At 44.0% G+C, this 22,708-nt stretch overlaps 1 protein-coding gene across 2 annotated transcripts in view; it reads left to right on the plus strand.

Moving 5' to 3' along the window:
- sesn1 (sestrin 1) overlaps positions 1 to 19,637 on the plus strand; it is a 68,955-nt gene extending 49,318 nt beyond the window's left edge. Inside the window, exons 1-9 of one of the 2 annotated variants that reach the window (XM_024136588.2) lie at positions 12,544 to 12,812; positions 13,817 to 13,882; positions 14,058 to 14,258; positions 14,418 to 14,600; positions 14,926 to 15,162; positions 15,343 to 15,603; positions 15,801 to 15,991; positions 16,164 to 16,308; positions 16,477 to 19,637. In XM_024136588.2, coding sequence (XP_023992356.1) covers positions 12,711 to 12,812; positions 13,817 to 13,882; positions 14,058 to 14,258; positions 14,418 to 14,600; positions 14,926 to 15,162; positions 15,343 to 15,603; positions 15,801 to 15,991; positions 16,164 to 16,308; positions 16,477 to 16,563 — 1,473 coding nt within the window. In that variant the 5' untranslated portion in view covers positions 12,544 to 12,710 and the 3' untranslated portion in view covers positions 16,564 to 19,637. Of the gene's footprint in view, positions 1 to 12,543; positions 12,813 to 13,816; positions 13,883 to 14,057; positions 14,259 to 14,417; positions 14,601 to 14,925; positions 15,163 to 15,342; positions 15,604 to 15,800; positions 15,992 to 16,163; positions 16,309 to 16,476 lie in introns of those variants that run through there. The other variant, XM_024136587.1, reaches the window with a different exon arrangement.
- The last annotated feature ends 3,071 nt before the right edge of the window (positions 19,638 to 22,708 follow it).

The raw sequence follows: 22,708 nt of genomic DNA on the forward strand, positions 1-22,708 counted from the left end.
TCACATGACTTCATGGCATGACCGTTTTATTAGTGGTTTCTCCTTTCAGTACCGCAACATAATAACATGCTGGGGACAGAGAGAGGGGGTGAAAAGAGGATTTTGTGGAGGAGGGATAATGGAGTCTGGGAGATTTAGGGAGTGGGAGAGGTGAGGGGGAGGACAGGATGATTGTGATTTGTCGTGGAGGGATTGGGAAAGGTTGAAACCTGAGAGGGAAATCTGTTTGAGCCTTCAATCAGTAACTCTGACTGGAGTTTCTCCTCAAATAGGCTGCCTATTCACTGAAGAGATCTTAGTCCTAACTGAGAATTTGTGTGTGCATGTAAATGTGTGTCTTTTCTATGTTACAAGTTTGTGCGCCTCCAGGTGTGTGGGTGCACAGTAATTGATTTTTCAAATTGGAAGTGGCTAGTTATTGATTCTCTGGGACAATGATGTCACTCCAGACTGATGATACAGTGTTTGCTTACCCGTGAGGTTCTCTCACCCATTTCTCACTCTCACTGTGTCGGAAAAACCCTTCTCGCCTTCTCCCTCCATCCTTGTTATGGTCATGGAGGTAAGTCTATTAAAGTCCAGTGAGCCGTATGGAAGATTTTCTTCTCCTCTCCTGCTTGTATGGTCCTGTTGTTGATTAACCACAGGGCAAACATCTCAACCGCAGCCCACGCCATCAGAGGACTGCTCAACCGACCACACACACACCACAGAGTGAGTGAGACGTTTCACCAGCCAGTCCCTTAGTCTCTAAATCTCCTGTCCTGAGAGTCCAGGTATTACAGTAGTTTTTGTTAATAAAGCTAGACATGGGAGACTGTCTTCCATGAGACAACATGCCAGTTGCACTAAACCTTACATGGGTCAACATGTTTGTCTGAAGAAATCAGTTTTTCCAAAATTCGACAGACTTCAGATTTACCATAACTGTACCTTGAATTCCCTTTTGGACTAGCATTTCTGTCTAGCGTGTATGTAAGCCTAATCTTGTCCATTCTGTGCTTTTTTTTGTGTGTTCTTGGCAAACATATGTTCAGGTTAAGCAGTAGGACTGGTAATTGCGAGGGACCATACGATATTATCCCGATACTTATGTTAGGTCACCACCAAACCACAATAAGCACAGCCATTTTTCCAGCGAAAGATAGCTTTCACAAAAAGCAGAAATAGAGATAAAATTAATCACTAACCTTTGGTTATCTTCATCAGATGACACTCATAGGACTTCATGTTACATAATACATGCATGTTTGATAAAGTTCATATTTCTAACAAAAAATCTGAGTTTACATTGGCGCATTACATTCACTAGTTCCAAAAACATCAAGTGATTTTGCATAGCCACATCGTTTCAACAGAAATACTCATCATAAATGTAGATGATAATACAAGTTATACACATGGAATTATAGATATACTTCTCCTTAATGCAACCGCTGTGTCAGATTTCAAAAAAACTTTACGGAAAAAACAAATCATGCAATAATCTGAGACGGAGCTCAGAACAATAGCCAAATTAGCCGCCATGTTGGGGTCAACAGAAACCAGAAAATACATGATAAATGTTTCCTTACCTTTGATGAACTTCATCAGAATGCAGTCCTAGGAATCCCAGGTCTACAATAAATGCTTGATTTGTTCGATAATGTCTGTTATTTATGTCCAATTAGCTACTTTGGTTAGCGGTAAACAATTCCAAAGTCACAAAGCGCATCCACTATAACGTGACAATGTCCAAAAGTTCCGTAACAGTCAGTAGAAACATGTCAAACGATGTACTGAATCAATCTTTAGAATGTTGTTAACATACATCTTGAATAACGTTCCAACCGGAGAATTAGATTGACTTCAGAAGAGCGGTGGAACTGAGGTCCTCCTAATGTGAAGGCGCGTGTTCAATGCGTGGTCACCTCATGGCAGTGATTACTAATTCCTGTCTCCTTCGGCCCCCCTTCACATTAGAGTCATCAGACAAAGTTCTATTGACTGTTGACATCTAGTGGAAACCGTAGGAAATAAACTCATCAATATCTCGCTGTAATTTCAATGAGAGCTTGGTTGAAAATCTGCCACCTCAGAAACAATTCAAACAGGAAGTGGAACTTCTCAGGTTTTTGCCTGCCATATGAGTCCTGTTATACTCACAGACATAATTCAAACAGTTTTAGAAACTTCAGAGTGTTTTCTATCCAATACGAATAATAATATGCATATATTAGCAACTGGGACTGAGGAACAGGCTGTTTACTATGGGCACCTCTGTGCACCTTTCATCCAAGCTACTCAATACTGCCCCTGTAGCCATAAGAAGTTAAGTGCCGATATGATATGCGATTCTCATGATTCTATATGTATTATGATTCGATGTTCCAAACATATTGCTCACCATATGTCTGCTGCAGAGGAACAAGAGAGGGCATGAGAACTAGTTTTCGTCATTCATGGAAATGAAAGTGCTGTAAATTGAATTGACTCCCTATTTAAAAAGAAGATTGAACAAGCTAAGAAGAAAAAATACTGCAGTTTTGGTGCAGTTACAGCCAACTAGCGCAAAAAATTATATTGCGACATTGTCAAAATGATTTGGTATATTGTCTAAAATAATATCCCAATATGTAATTATCGATTTCCCCTGGTCGCTATTGAACATACATGGTCATGTAATGGGAAGTAAATGCATGGCAGACTGACAGTATTCTAGTCAATGCCATTCTGACATTACTCAATCTAATATTTATATATTTCCTTAACTTTTAGATGTGTATTGTTGTGAACTGTTAGATACTACTGCACTGTTGGAGCTAGGAACTTAAGCATTTTGCTACACTTGCAATAACATTGCTAAATATGTGTATGTGACCAATAACATTTGATTTGAGATGGTGCGTGTGTCCATGCACTGTTTGTGTGTTTTTGGTACTTATGATATTCCCCTGGAAAAAGGGAGTCAGAACAGTCAGTGTATGCTCGTTAGACTGTAAATACCACTGTTGAGTAAACTCTACCACTATAGAACATTTAAAGAAGAAATCGAGGGAGGGAGAGGAAGCTAGTCACAGTGAGAGATGGCGACCCTAAAGAAGGGAAAGATGAGGAGAGACTAGAAGACCTGAGAGGAGAGGATGGATGGATGCAAGGCCTCAGCTGTTACAGCCACTACATTCTCCTCCCTCCATATTTGAGAGCGAGAGATGTTCTGCTCGACCAAATAGGCATTTCAGAAACAATTCAATATTAACAGATCCGTTCTGGCTGTGGTGTGCCATTCTAACAGGGCTCTGCCAGTGGTTTGTTCAGCCGGCCGGTGCCGGGGCTCATCGTCTAGTTATGAGGTAACGGGACCTGGGGAAAAAGGTAGAGCCACAGCGATTAGGCAATATCACATCTTCTCTGCTTCATAGTGAAGCTGGATACTCATGACACACAGGAAACAAAATGGCAAGAATACCACTGCCTGGCAGGAGGGAGAGCAAGAAGAAAAGACAGGTACCCAGCAGGAAAGGCTGGTTAAAATCTGTCACCTGCTGGGTAGAGAAATATATATACAGTATATCACAAAAGTGAGTACACCCCTCACATTTTTGTAAATATTTGAGTATATCTTTTCATGTGACAACACTGAAGAAATGACACTGCTACAATGTAAAGTAGTGAGTGTACAGTGTAAATTTGCTGTCCCCTCAAAATAACACACAGCTATTAATGTCTAAACCGCTGGCAACAAAAGTGAGTACACCCCTAAATGAAAATGTCCAAATTGGGCCCAAAGTGTCAATATTTTGTGTGGCCACCATCATTTTCCAGCACTGCCTTAACCCTCTGGGCATGGAGTTCACCAGAGCTTCACAGGTTGCCACTGGAGTCCTCTTCCACTCCTCCATGACGACATCATGGAGCTGGTGGATGTTAGAGACCTTGCACTCCTCCACCTTCCGTTTGAGGATGCCCCACAGATGCTCAATAGGGTTTAGGTCTGGAGACATGCTTGGCCAGTCCATCACCTTTACCCTCAGCTTCTTTAGCAAGGCAGTGGTCGTCTTGGAGGTGTGTTTGGGGTCGTTATCATGTTGGAATACTGCCCTGCAGCCCAGTCTCCGAAGGGAGGGGATCATGCTCTGCTTCAGTATGTCACAGTACATGTTGGCATTCATGGTTCCCTCAATGAACTGTAGCTGCCCAGTGCCGGCAGCACTCATGCAGCCCCAGACCATGACACTCCCACCACCATGTTTGACTGTAGGCAAGACACACTTGTCTTTGTACTGCCACACACGCTTGACACCATCTGAACCAAATAAGTTTATCTTGGTCTCATCAGACCACAGGACATGGTTCCAGTAATCCATGTCCTTAGTCTGCTTGTCTTCAGCAAACTMTTTGCGGGKTTTCTTGTGCATCATCTTTAGAAGAGGCTTCCTTCTGGGACGACAGCCATGCAGACCAATTTGATGCAGTGTACGGCGTATGGTCTGAGCACTGACAGGCTGACCCCACACCCCTTCAACCTCTGCAGCAATGCTGGCAGCACTCATACGTCTATTTCCCAAAGACAACCTCTGGATATGACGCTGAGCACGTGCACTCAACTTCTTTGGTCGACCATGGCGAGGCCTGTTCTGAGTGGAACCTGTCCAGTTAAACCGCTGTATGGTCTTGACCACCGTGCTGCAGCTCAGTTTCAGGGTCTTGGCAATCTTCTTATAGCCCAGGCCATCTTTATGTAGAGCAACAATTCTTTTTTTCAGATCCTCAGATAGTTCTTTGCCATGTTGAACTTCCAGTGACCAGTCAGTATGAGGGAGTGTGAGAGCGATGACACCAAATTTAACACACCTGCTCCCCATTCACACCTGAGACCTTGTAACACTAATGAGTCACATGACACCGGGGATGGAAAATGGCTAATTGGGCCCAATTTGGACATTTTCATTTAGGGGTGTACTCACTTTTGTTGCCAGCGGTTTAGACATTAATGGCTGTGTTATTTTGAGGGGACAGCAAATTTACACTGTTATGCAAGCTGTACACTCACTACTTTACATTGTAGCAGTGTCATTTCTTCAGTGTTGTCACATGAAAAGATGTACTCATATTTACAAAAATGTGAGGGGTGTACTCACTTTTGTGATATACTGTATATATTACACACACAGTTATTGAGAGGGAGAATGCACTTGTCATATCTCGGATGTTTGCCATTATGTCTGCGACGTGTTGCATCAGACTGTCTGTCTGTCCGCTGCCCTGTATGTCAGTCATTCATAATCAGTGGACAGGATCAGACCTGGACGTCCCCCCATACTTTTACTCTTTCACACTTCCATAATGGGCTATAGTAGACCTGTTCAACCTTGAAGTTGCCCCCCCCCCATGCCTGCTCTTCTCTCAGTCCCGCTCTCTCATACAAAGAGTTAATTTACACTTTCATTGTTTTTCTTTCCTTTAACCGTATGAGCAATCAGATGAGACTGATAACGTGTTGGAACATTGACCAATGGTGAGCTGTGTTTTTGTGTGTTTTTTACTGTTGTGTGGCGTTGTCGTTTGTGGAAATAGAGTTAGGGGAGTGCTTCATTGTCCATCAGGTGAGGGGTTGGATCTGTTGTGAATGCTTATTAAGGGTTATTATAATCTGATCAGGGATGTGTTGGACGGGGTCCCGGTGGTGAGCTGAGTCTGGTTCTCACAAACCAAAAACCACAGCTGGTACTGACTGCCATGAGACACACAGCTCACCACTGGATAGTTTGGAGCTGCATGTTGGAGCTGCACTGATCTAAGGTCAGTTTGGTCAAGGTTATAGTTTTGGGATGGTTAACTGACCCCAGATCTTTGTATGTTTCTTTACCATGCACACCCTCTTCCTCTTAAACCTCTCTGGTCCCTAAACTTTACCCTTTGAACTCTTTCCTGCACCCCTCTGCAGCGGAAAAAAACGTGGTATCTTCCACAGTTCCCAGAGGTGAACCCTGTGAGGCACCGAACTCCGGAAGAGGAGATCAGAGGGAGTTAGAGGGGGTTGGGGTTACTGTATGTTAGCACAAATCATAAAGAAGAGGAAAGTGTTTTGGAGTTTTTTTTCTCTTTTGTTTTAGATTCCTCCCTCCTCTCTACCCTCACTGCAATCTATTACATTGTTGTGCTCTTTGCTCCATGGAGTTCCGCTCCACTTCATGGAATCCAGGGAAAGCGGTTTCCTCCTGGTGTGCGTTTGTCCTGTGCCGGGCCCGTTGCTCTCAACCGCGCCTCTCAGCTCAGGAAAGCCGGCGTTTGGCGAGGCTGCTGCACTCTGATAGCATGCCAGAATAAACACACATCAGAGAGGGGCGGGAGAGTAGAGAAAAGGAGAGGGAAATAGAGAGGGGAGTGGGAGTAGAGGGAGGAATTAGAGGATTTAAACTCTGGTTTATATAATGTCAGTGGTTCCCAGGTTCTCACCTGTTGCTCTTCGAGTTTGACTTTCTGAAAAATGCATGAATCAATTCTCACCGGTTATTATTGTTGTTAGGCTACGTAGAGGACCACTGATCGACAGCAACATACAGGTAACTGCCAAAATAAAGGAAACTCAGACGTTCTTATCCAGAGTGACTTACAGGAGCAATTAGGGTTAAGTGCCTTGCTCAAGGGCACATCGACATATTTTTCACCTAGGGATGATTCGCTCAGGGGTTTGAACCTGGAACCTTTTGGTTACTGGCCCAACGCATTTAACCACTAGGCTACCTAATGCCCCAGCATAGTGTTTTTTTTTTTTATCTATAATTTTTTTGTATTTCACCTTTTTTCTCCCCAATTTCGTGATATCCAATTACGATCTTCTCTCATCGCTGCAACTCCCCAACAGGCTCAGGAGAAGTGAAGGTCGAGTCATGCGTCCTCCGAAACATGACCCACCAAACCGCCCACTTAACCCGGAAGCCAGCCGCACCAATATGTTGGAGAAAACACCGTTCAACTGACGACCAGTGTCAGCCTGCAGGTGCCCGGCCCGCCACAAGGAGTCGCTAGAGCGCAATGAGCCAAGTAAAGCCGCCCCGGCCAAACCTTCCCTTAACACGGACGTCGCTGTGGGTCTCCCGGTCACAGCCGGTTCTGTAGTGACCGGATTGGAGCTTGGTTTGGATCAGCCAGGCTCTTAAACAGTGTTAGTGACTGCAAGCAGTGCCTTAGACCGCGCCACTCGTGAGGCCCCCAACAGGGTGTCTTAAAACCTCTTAGGGATCCCTTATGGCTAGAATCCCGTTACCAGGATCGATTTGACAACATCCGGTAAATTGCAGAGCGCGAAATTCAAAAATACTAAATTCGTAATATTAAACATTCATGAAAATACAAATATCTTACATCATTTAAAAGCTTAACTTCTTGTTAATCCAGCCGCTTTGTCAGATTTCAAAAAGGCTTTACAGCGGAAGCATACCATGCGATTATCTGAGGACAGCGCCCCGCATACAAAAGCATGAAAACATTTTCCAAACAAGCAGATGCATCACGAAAGTCATAACTAGCGATAAAATAAATCGCTTACCTTTGAAGATCTTCATCTTTTTGCAATCCCAAGGTCTCTGTTACACAATAAATGGTTGTTTTGTTCGATAAAGTCCTTTATATCCCAAAAATGTCCGTTTTTTATTTTGCGCATTTGATTCAGAAATACACCTGTTCCAACTCGCCCAACATGCCTACAAAGGATCTAATAAATTACCTGTAAACTTGATCCAAACATTTCAAACAACGTTTCTAATCCAACCTCGGGTACCTAATATGTAAATAATCGATCAAATTGAAGACGGAATAAACTGTTTTCAATACCGGAGAAAAACGAGGAGCACGCTCTCATTCACGCGCACCAAAACAGTTTTGGTCCACCTGAGTGACACTTAGAAAGAATAAAATAAATTTTAAAAAACATCGAACAATTTCTAAAGACTGTTGACATCTAGTGGAAGCCATAGGAACTGCAAACTGGGTCCTAATAATTATGCTTTCTCATAGAAAAGTATTGGAAATCCAATGACCTCAACAAAAAAAGAATCCTGGATGGATTGTCATCGGGTTTTCGCCTGCCAAATCAGTTCTGTTATACTCAGACATTATTTTAACAGTTTTATCAACTTTAGAGTTTTCTATCCAATACTACCATGCATATGCATATCCTAGCTTCTGGGCCTGAGTAACAGGCAGTTTACTTTGGGCACCTCAGTCATCCAAACTTCCGAATACTGCCCCCTAGCCTTAAGAAGTTTTAATAGGGTGTTGGGCCACCACGTGCCATAACAGCTTCAATGCACCTTGGCAAGCGTCTTTACCTCTATCGGAGGGATATAACTTCATTCTTCCACAAGAAATTCCATAATTTGGTGTTTTGTTGATGGTGGTGTAAAATGCTGTTTCAGGCGCTGCTCCAGAATCTTCAGAAAGTGTTCAATTTGGTTGAGATCTGTTGACTGAGACGGCCATGGCATATGTTTTCATGCTCATCAAACCGCTCAGGGACCACTCTTGCTGTGGGGATGGGGGCATTGCCATCCTATAAGGGCATAGCCATGGTAGCCAAAATAATGGCCTGCCCAGCATTTTTATACATGACCCTAAGTATGATGGGATGTTACTTGCTTAATTAACTCAAGAACCACACCTGTGTGGAAGCACTTGCTTTCAATATACTTTGTATCCCTCATTTACTCATGTGTTTCCATTATTTTGGCAGTTACATGTCTAACTCAAGGCTCACCATCTCCAGGTATACAATTATAGCTATGCAGCTGCAGAAACATAGAAAAGCAAGCAATTGAGTTACAATTTTGAATGATGTGACATTGTTTGACATGTGAATGAAGAAAAGTCCAACTGTCCTGAACTTCAAAGTGGACATGGATGGGGACGTGAGGGTTAACTGTGCAGTGTTATGCCAAGTATTAGCCGTTATGTTAACTGCTTAGTGATGGAATGGACTGGCTCGAAACGAGCGTTGTTTGAAGAGTGGGAGAGCGACAGAGGGAGGGTGAGAGAGGGGAGAATACCTACTTTTCACTATTTGCAAATGAACAAGAGTTAACTGTAGTGTATTTGTATGTATATTTTGTGTTGATTTATCTCCTGTCCATTAAGTTTAAACAGACTTTACCAACAACTGGAGAACCTCAACTGTAAACAGCATGAAAAGACAGAGAAACAAAGTGACATAAGGAATATGCATGCTGCATACAGTACACTGTTGATGTGGGCTGCTCTTGTGAAACTGCTCTGGGTTAAGCTGTGGATAGAGGTCTACCTGTTACTCCCCCCACGCACACACCAACACTTGTATACACTCTCGCACTCAAAACAGCTCTTAACTTGCCGGGATATTTAGTTAGCAAAGTGAAAAGTTAGTCAAACTCTCTCCCAGCTCTAGCAAAACTTTTATTTATTTATTTTTTAACCAGAGGAACAAGAGGGGGAGAGTGAGAGAAACGATTGGACCCTGTAAATGTTGTTCTGGCCTGTGATTGGTGAAAGCCTGTTGCTAGGCTTATGTCATTGTACGAGAGGGAGTTTTTTGCTTCCTCTCTGCTAAGCGAAAGGTCAGGTTTGAACTGGTTAGGAGGACTTCTACCACTTGTTGAACTTCCCCACGGTTTTGTGATTTGCTCTCTCCGCTCTCTTGTATTTTCATCGCATGTTAAAAACACTGCAGACCACTTTTGGGGCACATAATGTGTACAGCTTTAGTTTTGGCTTCCTCTCTCTTTTTCTCTCTTTTAATCCCTTTGACTTGTATCCTCTTTTTATTGGCAAAAGCAGCTAAAAGGTTTGCATTTACAATTGCCATCTTCTAAAGTTTTTTCAACGTTTTTTTCCTAAATGCCCAAGCGTTTAAATGCTACTCTTTGAATAATTTATGTTTTTACGGGCTCTCTTAAAATGAAAAGATAAATAGTGATAGAGTAGGTACAAAATCACACACTATCATGTTACATATTTGCATGTATTATACATGTTAATTACTTTTGTCAAAGTTAAGGGAGTGACACTGAAATTCCTCTCTACATTCTCTTATGGAGTTGTCCTTTCATGTTAGTTGAATTTCAAGTTGAGAGGGATCAATGTTTCAGAACTCGAACCGGAGCTTGAACTTGTGACTGGACTGATGTTGGCTGTTGTTTGTTTATTCAGGGCCCACTCTAATCTTAATTACTTTTATCCTGTCCATCAAATGTTATAAAAATCACAAACCAGTTACATGGATGTGATAGTTAATAGTTTACTAACAGGTCTCCAACTTACTCCTCTCGAACCCCAGCCACCCCACCCAAATATGTAATCTTTCTATGTCTACCATTGTTGGTCTTATCTGTAGCTTAGAATGTATTCCCAGTCAGTTGTAACAATAGGATATTAACTAATGTGTGGCAATGCTCTCCACGAGTCCCTTATCTGTGTGCGCGCGGGTGGTTTGTGCATCATGGTTGGTTTGCTAGAACTGCAATGACATAATGTTAGACGCCACCAGATCTCACAGCAATGAGTTGATGATGTCAAACCCTCCACACCGGTCAGTTAGACTGCTCATTCAGACTCCGTGAAGAGAGGACCACGTCAAATCCCTCTATCCCTTCTTCTCAGAGGCTCACTATCTGCACTGTGAGAACCAGCTTGAGAAGGATCCCTGCAGGCTCTCTACCAGCCTCCCACTGCAGTCTAACTAATCATCATGATGTTATAGTAACCACCGCCCCCACTCCGCCCCTGGCTGGCGTGGCTACAGTAAAGCCTTCCGAGTAGGTGGTGGTGTGGTAGGGCTGTGTACGCCACTGAAAATAGTGTTTGGCCCTGTCCCCTGTCCGGGGGGCTGGGGGCCAGTCGGGGCCCTGTCCCCTGTCCGGGGGGCTGGGGGCCAGTCGGGGCCCTGTCCCCTGTCCGGGGGGGCTGGGGGCCAGTCGGGGCCCTGTCCCCTGTCCGGGGGGGCTGGGGGCCAGTCGGGGCCCTGTCCGGGGGGGGGGGGGGCCAGTCGGGGCCCTGTCCGGGGGGGCTGTCCCCTGTCCGGGGGGCTGGGGGCCAGTCGGGGCCCTGGCCTAGCCTAGGCTAACTCTTTTATGTGAAAAGGGCATGTCGTAAGCTGAACGCTGACCAGGCCTCTTCTGCTCTGCAACTTTGCTGAGCCATGGGGCTCACACACTGTGCTGGCTCTGCTGCTGGGAAACTGTAGAGTGCTGACTCCAGCCCCAGGGCATGTTTACCCCCACCCCTCCCTAGGGGTAACAGGAGTGAGGGAGGGGCACCGTCACACAATGAATCTGCCAAATGGCGTGCTATGTATCTAGCCAGGCCCATATCAACCAGGCAGCCAGGCTCTAAAACGGAGTGTTAGATTGGAGCTTGGTTCAGATCAGCTTGGTGATAAACAACAATCTGGGCTCCCTCACACCACCCCTCCATGTTACCTAATATAACTTGTTTTAGCAGGTTTTTATTTGGTTCTTCCACCCGCCACCCCTGCGTTGAATTTATTATTAGATAATATTAATATGATCAGCCTTCCAGTGGTGTTGTGCAATGTGCTGCTAATGAGGTTGTTGGTGGTATCTCTGCCATGGAACACTTGACCTGGCTGGCTGTGCTGCAGTAATAAGCAATTATCACAATTATGCAGCCGCTATTTACCACCACTAATTTATAATACAATAGTCAGATACTCAGATTTCATGCCACTGTAGTACTTTTTTTTTTTTGACTAGTCATATCTAGACCAAAGCTCTTTCATGCTCCAACCATCTGACAAAACAGCATTATAAAATGACTCATAAATGACTTCAGGGTACAGTACAGTAAACACCAACAACAATGACTGGTGACATCATCCGCTCCAGGCAGTGTCTTTACTGACAGGCTCTATGATAGACCTGTCTTTATCGAGACTTCCTGGTAGGTTTGTTTGAGGTGCTATACAGCCCTATCTGATTTGGTTTAAGGCTGCTTTATCTGAACTGATAGTCGAAGTGGAAAGCTGGAATTGATTTGCTGTTTGTAGACATATAATGGCACAGTAAGATACCTGGACAGTACAAGATCTGCCACCATATTTACAGTTGTGATGCTCCACCTCCCATTTATAACACACAGAGTGAAGGACTTGCTGTTCTTTTCTCTGTTGTTTTCAATGTACATGACATAAGATAGCAGGTGCCTGCGAACGTCCATGTAGCACAGGGTCAGCTATGGGTGGAAAGGTTGAAAAATGATTCATGTATCATGTAATAAAGCCATAATAAGCAGGCAGTTGGTCGAAGTCACCATTTCACGCCATATTGTGCGCTGCAGAGTGATGGTCAGTCGATATCCATTGTTAATCAATGGCAGCAGCAAGGAACAAAATTAGAGACACGATTGATGATGTTTTCGTGGGGGCTCGCTCAAGTTAAGACGCTAACCTCTCTACACAGTTCACTCCTCCTCTCTCCGTGCCCTTATATCTCATTGGATGAATGGAGGTTGTTTTCGCCATGGGATTGGCTTTTGCGCACGTCAGTCAACCAAGGCTCCGTTTATTTACGGACTGTATCCGCAGAGAGAGAACGGTATTCTGCTGTAGGACAGCACCGGCTGACAACTGAGCACTTTATTAACCAGTCCCTCAAGAAACAAAGCGAGAAAGGAAACGGCCATTGAAGTAGACCTTTTATATTTGTATACCTGAAAACATAAGATCGCACCTAGAACACATTATGAAGCACGCAACTGCAGCAACAGAAACCATTGAAAATAATTCATTTACAGTGACAGACGTATTTAAAATATGCACTCAGTGTGAACGGCTGAGCAAAAAGGTAAGAGGAAAATAAAGGGGAAATTATTTTGACAGTGAATGCATGTTTTGGAAAGCCCGTGCTTTCGTTTTGGGATTTAGATGATTAATTTGTGACTACAGTTTCATGTCATTTTAGCCACTTGTTTTCTGTGGCTTCGAGCGAAGGAACTGCAGTGCAGTCTTTTCTTTTGTGTCCAACCTTGTTTACGCGTTTGAGGAGTTTGCGCTGCCTGTCAACTCTACTTTCTTTCCAGTTCTTTGTCATCCTACTGCCAACTCTATACACCGTTCGGTATAAGGTTCTACTTTTTTCGGTTGGTGTCTTTCAATGCAAGACAGTATTGTCGCTTTCGAGTAATCTTCGGCCGGCAGTTCTAGGTCATTCATTCTGCCAGCTCATTGTGCTGCGCCGCGCAGAGGGACAAACGGAGCAGACAGTCAGCCCTAGCCTGTAGGACATGTCGCAATCACCAACTTTTCAAGTTGACAGTTGGCTGTTTTTATGTTGAGTGAGATGTCAATCATATTTTGAATTCGTTTATTTAACTACTTTAGTATGCGAGCCTTTCTGATCAATAACATTGTCAAATATTGTATCAAGGGTATTACTTGTATCAAGTGTGTATCAAACTGCAAATGGTTACATAGCCACTGTAGGCATGATACATTGTATCTATCAAGCGTTCTTTTTGTGTATTTTGATAGTTTTGTAACATTTATAGAGACTGCTGTTATGGCTTGCTGCAGCGAAATGTTGAACAAAGAGATTTATTTCTGCACAGGCTGCGGTTGCAGTGCGCCAACCCGACTATAGAGCGAATGTGTGGGCTAGTGGAGGGGGTGAGATACGATATCCCACAGAAGGATGTACAATATTACACGGTCAGGGCTCGCAGGCAAAGTGGTACGAAAAATCTCAATTAGTTTTCCCCCTGGCCTTTAGCTTTTGACGCCAATGAGCACTGTTGCATTTGGCTCTTGCATAACTATAATATGTGTTTTTTGTATTCTTTTGTCTTGCAGGACTTTGGAGTTCGAATCCCAAGACCCCTGGGAAATGGACCAAGTAGATTTATCCCTGAAAAAGAGGTATGGAGAACAATTTTTTTTTTTACCACTGGAGTTTTCTTTGGACTTCAAAACATTTGACTTGTTACTTATCTATACAAATTATCAATAACTTTGACATTTTATTACAGATCTTTAGTTAGCATCTTATACCAATAAGTGAATTACATTAAATTCACTGTCTCTATTGCGTCAGATCCTTCAAGTCAGTAAAGTAGACCCCAGGACACAATCGATATTTGAGGACGCATTCGCAGCACTGGGTCGCCTTGACAACATCTCTTTGGTGATGGGCTTCCACCCACAGTACCTGGAGAGCTTTCTGAGGACACAGCACTACCTGCTGCAGATGGACGGGCCCTTATCCCTGCACTACCGCCACTACATAGGCATCATGGTGAGATCCCTAACCCCCTCTCCAACCTCTACACTGCCACTACAGAGGCACGATCAAGCCCTGTATATCTCTCTACCTACGTTTTGAATTCATGGACACTCACCTATAGACTGTACATTTAGAGTTCTTGAGCAGTCTGGTAATTGTCTCCCCTCCCAGGCTGCAGCAAGACACCAGTGCTCCTACCTGGTCAACCTGCACGTCAACGACTTCCTCCAGGTGGGAGGGGACTCCAAGTGGCTGAAAGGCCTGGACGGCGCCCCACAGAAGCTGCAGGCCCTCGGGGAGCTCAACAAGATACTGGCCCACCGGCCCTGGCTTCTCACCAAGGCACACATCGAGGTACGCGGGGGGGGGGGGGCTGGATCTGTGACACACACCCCCAGGACTGGACAGAGGGACAGGTTAGGGTTATGTAACAGACACCGAAATTATTGGATGAGGCCTGGCCAGAGTTACACAGCTGCTGACTTTGCAGGGTTAGTTATATAACTTTTTGAAAGGGGGATCTGTAGAGAAGGAAGAGGGGAAGGGATGGGTAGAGCGAATAAAACAATTGGAAGTGGATGGATGGATAGAATGTGAGACAGGAAGTAAAAGATTCCACCCAAAGGAAACTACTGATTGACTGACGTAACAGCTCTCCCCCCCCCCCCCCCCCCRCCAGCACCTGCTGAAGGCTGAAGAACACAGCTGGTCCCTGGCTGAGCTGATCCATGCTGTGGTGCTCCTCACACACTACCACTCCCTGGCCTCCTTTACCTTCGGCTGTGGCATCACCCCCGAGATCCACAGTGACGGGGGGCACACCTTCAGACCCCCCTCCCTCAGCCAGTACTGCGTCTGCGACATTGCCAATGGCAACGGGCACGGCCACCTGGAGGAGAGGAGAGGCAACCACCAGGTGAGCGGGAGGAGGAGAGTCAGGACTGTGTGTGGGTGAGCGAGGGAGAGAAGCTGTAGGTTTGTTCGTCACTCGGCTTTGACACCCGTGTGGTTGTGAGCGCAGTGATTCTTGTGGTTGTGGTTGCCCTGTGTATGACCAGTGCCCTGAACCAGAATGTGTGTTTGTTCCTGTGTCTAGGTGTCGGAGGTGTCTGGTGAGGTGGAGGTGCTGATGGAGAGGATGAAGCAGCTGCAGGAGTGTCGTGATGAAGAGGAAGCCAGTCAGGAGGAGATGGCCACACGCTTTGAGAGGGAGAAGACCGAGAGCATGCTGGTGGCCACGGCAGAGGACGAGGAGTGTGTGCCATCCAGAGACGTATCCAGGCACTTTGAAGACCCCAGCTACGGCTACAAGGACTTCTCCAGGAGAGGAGAACATGTACCCACCTTCAGAGTGCAGGTATATAGTGCACACACACACACCTCTTCAGGGAGAGCCAGAAAGAGAGAAAAGGAGAGAGAAAGTGAAGAGTTTTTTTCTCAATAACTTCAGGATTACATTTTCTAAATGTTACTATGTTGCGCTATGGACTATCTATCTGATTGATCAATTGATATCCAGACATTCTGATTAACCCCTTGCGTTCCTTTCTTCAGGACTACAGTTGGGAGGACCACGGCTACTCCCTGGTGAACCGTCTGTACCCTGACGTTGGTCAGCTGCTGGATGAGAAGTTCCAGATGGCCTACAACCTGACCTACAACACCATGGCCATGCACAAAGACGTGGACACCACCATGCTGCGCAGGGCTATCTGGAACTACATCCACTGCATGTTCGGCATCAGGTACGCCACTCACTGGCTCTATACAAACACAAATCTACTCATGTAAATGTATATATTTAATGATGTAATATGCTAGATTCAGTCAAAAGAAGAATGTTATCACGTGTTTAATACATTGACAAAGTGCAGTAATTTCGTACAGTAATGTAGTTACTGTATAACTTTGTCTCAGGTATGATGACTATGACTACGGGGAGATTAACCAGCTGTTGGACCGCAGCTTTAAGGTCTACATTAAGACCATGGTGTGCAGCCCGGAGAAGACCACCAAACGAATGTACGAGAGCTTCTGGAGACAGTTCCAGCACTCCGAGAAGGTAAGGGGACAACTTTCTATTTTATTTATTCCATGGGTTTCTGTTTCTGTTAGCATTTAACGTTTCTATATAGTTTCCTCTCCTAGTTGTTGATCTGTGTGACTGGAGTAATGTTGTGGAGCAGTTTTGTAATGCGTTCTACTCTCTCTTTCTCCCTCACTCTTCCAGGTCCATGTCAATCTGCTTCTTATGGAAGCGCGCATGCAGGCAGAACTGCTCTACGCTCTGAGAGCGATCACCCGCTACATGACATGAAGTGCTTTTGGCGTTTATCATTGTTTTTTGCTGTCATTGTCTTTGCTCTCGTGGGACACTTCAGAAGAAATAAACCAAGGGGGAAAACAGAAAACTAAAAAGATGAAAGGTGCCCCGTCCGTCGCGACGAAGCTCGTCCTCGTGATGTGGAAAGAAAAACGAACAGAACAAATGAAAGAGAGAACAAAAAAAAGCAAATGAAAGAAGAAAAAAAAGAACTGCAAAAAGAAAAGTCATCTCAACCCACTTGTGGAAAGATAAGCTGTCCTCTTTACCCGCAGTGCCAAAACTCACCATGAGGGGGCAGCCTGGAGCAGACACTCTGCTGGGCCAGAGGAAAAGAAACAGATGGCACAGGCCACCCTTCCAGTATTCCAATACACCTCAGTGGATGATGTCAATAGAATCTCCGTATAGTGTGTGAACCCACAGCAAATCTCCAGAAAGCAAAGCAGTGCACCAGTCTGCACTTGATAATGTAGTCACTGTTTTTTGTTGAATATATTTTGCTTTAGTTTTTTTGTATTAAGAGAAGTTGTTATCATCATGTGGTTGATGTTGTTATTGCCGTAACTGGAGATGATGGAAGCATTATTTGGCCTGTGTGTTGGTGTGCCTGGTTATGTCATACAGCACAGTATAGTGTGTAGAGGTGCTGCCTGATACTGCTGCTCATGTAAGCAAGGGGTCATATTGACCCCCCCATCCTCCCCCCACCCCTAAGAACCCTATCCATCATAAACCCACAGCKTTACCCCCCCCCCCCTTCCCCAATACCCCCCACCCTGAAACTGTTTGTGTAAGCTAACCCAAGAAGTGTGTGAAAACGGAGAGGTGAGGGAAAAACTAAAAAAAGAACACTGTCTGAGCCCTATTTAGTTTTACTGTACGTATGAGGAACCCCTTCTGTATTGAGAGACTGATGTCTGTGACAAATATCATGTGTGGATGTGTGTGTGTGTAACTCCATGTGTTTTACAGAAAATATCAAGAAAAAAAGTGTGTTGAAATTTCAAGCAACAAAAAAGCAGGAAGAAAGCGAGGTAATTTGAAGGGTGAAACTTCTTGCCCCTGCTGTAGCTCTTTCCGTGTGGTGACTGTTACATTTCTTTGTTTCTGGTAAAAAGCTTTGTCCTGTAAGAAAAAGAACATGAAAGCTAAAACAAAGTGGTCTTCCAGGGGATTGGCTTCCGGTTGTCATAACAATGACCTCACCTGTCTGTCTTCCGTTCACCCTCGACCTTTGACCCTGGCCTGGGCATCCTAACACTTTCAAAGCTTTGGGTATTGTGAATTGTACCAGTAAATAAATACCTCTTCTGTTTTCTTTTGTATCACATTAAGAAGTGCTCTTTGGTGAGCAGAATGACTCTATCACTCTGGGTCGCTTGGCTTTCATTCGTAGGTAGCCCAGTTGGTCCTCATTGGACCGACTGTGGTCGATACAGTCCGACTGCAGTCGGTCATAGATGTGCTTGTTCCCTCTGTGGGAGCCTAACCAGTGCAAAATCAGTTTTTTTTTAACGAGGGGTGGACTCTCCACCCTTTTATTTTTGTTGACTAAAAACAGTAAAGTACTGCATTCTACTGAGGGTGGATTGATACAGTTGGACAGTTGAATGATTGTTTCACGTTAAGAGGAGGAGGAAGATGAGGATGTTGATTATGGAATGGTACATTATTTGGGGGTGGTTGTGAGAGGAAGTGTAGAGGTTTTATCAAACTTCTGACTAATGTCAGATACTGAAACTTTTTATATAAAAAAAAATGGAATGTTATTGAATCATTGTATAATTTTTTTGTTTTCTCCTTAGAACTGTTGCTGCTGCATCAACATAATCATATCATTATTAGATATAAATGATCTATACATTGAATCATTCATGAAACAAGCCCACCAAATTGTAGTCACAGCACACATGCATGTATTATCTGCAACCTTAACAAGAAACATCTGATCTCCATCAATGTCATCTGACAATATGTCATCAGTAATGATGTAGGAACCATCTGGCTATTACAGATGCATGTTGCATAGTTAATGCAATTATGAGTCCCACATAAAGAAATGTCTCTTACAACCGCATGAGACTGTTCGGTGTGTGAGTCTAAATCCTAGCAGTGTTTTGGTTTCCTGTGTTGAGTGTGGACCCACTGGTTCAATGTCTAGTTTTGATTTAGATTTGGTTTACTTGTCAACTAACGTGAAGAAAAGTCACCATCTCATTGGATTTAGGTTAAAAGTTAGGTAAAGAAATACTAAATTCTCTTGTTTTGATTGCTTTTTTCCACTTTGATTCAACGTCAACACATTTCATTTTTGTTGTTGAAATCATGTCAAAACGTTGATTCAACTAGTTTTTGTCCAGTGGGGAGTCAGTCCTATTTATACTACACTGAACTCTGTGGTTCAATGTTTGCTTGTGTTGACGAGTCAAGGTTGAACGTTACTCCCACACCTGTTGTGCTAGAACACTTGGACCCGTCTGTAATGTGCAGTGAGATGAGAGGGAAAATTCCTTCTAGGATCACCTTTGAGCTCTATTCTGCTCACCTTCCTGTCCTGTTCTGTTCTCCCTGCGGAAACTCCCTGGCATCCTTGTGGATGACTGGCTGTAGACTGAATTCTTTGGATGTTCAGGGACTTTTCCTACTGCGGGCAAACAGAGGGTGACTTGGTCCATATCTCTACTGATACTGAACTGCCTCATTTCCCTATGACAATCTGAACAGGATGAGACTATTATAAACAATAGTTGCACTTAATACCTCCACGATCACCCAACTATCTAACTTTATCAACCCAGACGGACAGGTGTCTATCATGTAGAGAACAATGTGTGTCATTAACTATGGCTGATGAAATGCTATTGGGTTGTGGTCACTGTAAGGCGTTATTATTGCAGGATAAGTTTATTTTATTTTGACAGAAGTGCCGTTTTTGTTCTTTATTTGATGTAATGATAATAACGATGTGATTTAAAAAACGCTGTTTACTAACTTTGCAGCAGTACTGCCTGGCCTGGTCCATATCTGTAACAATAAAGGCTTTGAGAAGGAGAACGTTTACGACACTTTGTTTTGTTGTGGTTTATTACTTACAGCAGTTCACAGATTAACAATGTCTTAACTTTTTATCACCACAGACGCAATTTACAATTATTGTCATATGTAAGAGTAGCTTATGATAATATTACTTTACCAGTTACAACAAAAACAACAATTTGTTATTTAAAGGGAAAACAACAGTTTGTCATACAAGTCAGGGACTCAAAAATCCATATATCATAGCTAGGGCCAAGAGGCTTTCTTGACTAGGAAAACACTCTAAACCCAAGTAACAGCCTATAACTAAGTCCCAGAGTTGTCCCTGGTCAGGACCTTACTAATGGAATTAGAGAGACTGGTAGAACCGGAAGGTAAAGTGTGTTGAGTACAGACTGACACTGGAGAGGAGACTGTCACAGGACGCTAGCAGGGCACAGCAAGAAGAAAGGCTAGGACATCACACTTTAGGGAGGGAGACTGTGTAGATGGCTGACAGTTTGAGTCTGGATCCTGTCCCTCAGCCTCTGAGCCACAGGACGGAACTCTGACTCCCAGAATTCTCGGTGGATGTTCATGTAATCACCAGAGGTCCACTGCAGCGCCTCGTCTAAGGGAAAGGGGGATACCTAGTCCGTTGTACAACCGAATGCATTAAACTGAAACGTGTCTTCTGCATTTAACCCAACCCCTCTGAATCAGAGCTTCATCAAAACGATACAACATAAAAATAAAGTATTTGTTTACAGCAGTAGACCAAAGCATATAATAACTATAAAAGGTTATTCATAAAACTTTCAGTAAAATAACCTCTTCTAAGTAATTTCCGTACCTAGGTACAGTGTTTGGACCTCAAGCAGTGCCTCTCTCTCCTGGTTGTCCAGTGTGGATGGGGAGTCTGTCCCTGCCCCCCCCCCCTTCTCTTTGAGGTTCCACAGCGTCTGACACACCAGGCCAGACACACCCCAAAGTCCCTCACTGTCTGCCAGCCTGTACACACACATCACATGCCGGGTGAGAGGGGTTTAAGTCACATATGATTCACACACTGCCTTACATTAGCTCTCCCTGAGTGCATCTGCTGCTGAAGGTTGGCTGATAAAACTCCGGACAGTTCTGCCCCCCCCCCCCCCCCAGCAGCATTAGAGAGGAGCAGCTTCAACAGCATGAGAGAAAGAGAAGGAAGGAAAATATAGCTTGTTTGGTCGTATTATATCAAAGATATTGCGGTCGTACTGTCAACCGGTGCCTGCGTCATAGTGTGTGTTTCGTTTCTGGGTCTGACTGGAAAGGCCCTTTGGTGTGGTGCAGAAGTTCTCCTCTCCCTCTGTCTCTAATGTAAAGCAGCATGCATGGTCTGTCATAAACTGTGATCAAAACAGGATATTGAGCTGCCTGATTTGGGTCCACAGCCAGTGCCGGGGAGAGAGAAAACGTCTGTCTGTTTCAGTTTCAAGTTTTGTCACATTCACCAGTACAGTGAGATGCTTAACATGTTAGCTTTACCCAACAGAGCAGTTGTATATTAGTATAACTAAAAAATAAGAAATAATAGAAGCTATATACAGGGTCAGTGCCAATACCACATTTACAATGTGCAGGGATACTGGAGTAATGAGGTAGACATGTACATGTAGGCAGGGATACTGGAGTATTGAGGTAGATATGTACATGTAGGCAGGGATACTGGAGTATTAAGGTAAGATATGTACATGTAGGCAGGGATACTGGAGTATTAAGGTAGATATGTACATGTAGGCAGGGATATGGAGTATTAAGGTAGATTATGTACATGTAGGCAGGATACTGGAGTATTGAGGTAGATATGTACATGTAGGCAGGGATACTGGAGATTAAGGTAGATATGTACATGTAGGCAGGGATACTGGAGTATTGAGGTAGATATGTACATGTAGGCAGGGATACTGGAGTATTGAGGTAGATATGTACATGTAGGCAGGATACTGGAGTATTAGGTAGATATGTACATGTAGGCAGGGATACTGGAGTATTGAGGTAGATATGTACATGTAGGCAGGGATACTGGAGTAATTGAGGTAGATATGTACATAGTAGGCAGGGATACTGGAGTATTGAGGTAGATATGTACATGTAGGCAGGGATACTGGAGTATTGAGGTAGATATGTACATGTAGGCAGGGATGCTGAACTATTGAGGTAGATATGTACATGTAGGCAGAGATACTGGAGTATTGAGGTAGATATGTACATGTAGGCAGGGATTAGGAAAAAGTGACTGGTAGCAGGATAAATAATAATAATAATAAACAGTATGGCAGCAGCATAAGTGATGTGTGTGTGTGTGTGTGTGTGTGTGTGTGCAAAAGTGTCAGCGTAGGCGTGATACACTGAGTGTACAAAAACATTTCCATGAGATAGACTGACCAGGTGAATCCAGGTGAAAGCTATAACCCCTTATTGAAATCAACTTCAATCAGTGTGGATGAAGGGGAGGAAACAGATTAAAGAAGGATTTGTAAGCCTTGAGACCATTAAAACATGGATTGTGTGTGTGTGCCATTCAGAAGGTGAATGGGCAAGACAAAAGATTTAAGTGTCTTTGAACAGGGTATGGTAGTAGGTGCCAGGCGCACCAGTTTCCCATGTGTATGAAAAATGGTCCACCACCCAAAGGACATCCAGGCAACTTGACATAACTGTAGGAAGTATTTGAGTCTACACGAGCCAGCATCCCTGTGGAACGCTTTCGACACCTTGTAGAGTCCATGCCTCGATGAACTGAGGCTGTTCTGAGGGCAAAAAGGGGTGCAACTCAATATTAGGAAGGTGTTCTTAATGTTTTGTACACTCAGTGTACATGTAAACAGGGCTGAAATGTGACTGGTAGCAGGAATATCTAAATACTTATGTTAATATACTAATAGTAATACATACATGTAAACATGAGTAATAGTGACAAGTAGCAGAATAATTAGATAGATACTAATGGTGTCAATAATCAATGAACAGCAGCGTAGGTATGATGGGGGAGCAGTAGTCTGTCTGTCTCTGTGTCTGCCTCTCTCCCCTCTCTCTCTCTCTCACTCTCTCTCCCCTCTCTCTCTCCCGTCTCTCTCTC

This window comes from Salvelinus sp. IW2-2015, unplaced genomic scaffold (assembly GCF_002910315.2).
Source record: "Salvelinus sp. IW2-2015 unplaced genomic scaffold, ASM291031v2 Un_scaffold961, whole genome shotgun sequence".
NCBI classification, from domain to species: Eukaryota; Metazoa; Chordata; class Actinopteri; order Salmoniformes; family Salmonidae; genus Salvelinus; species Salvelinus sp. IW2-2015.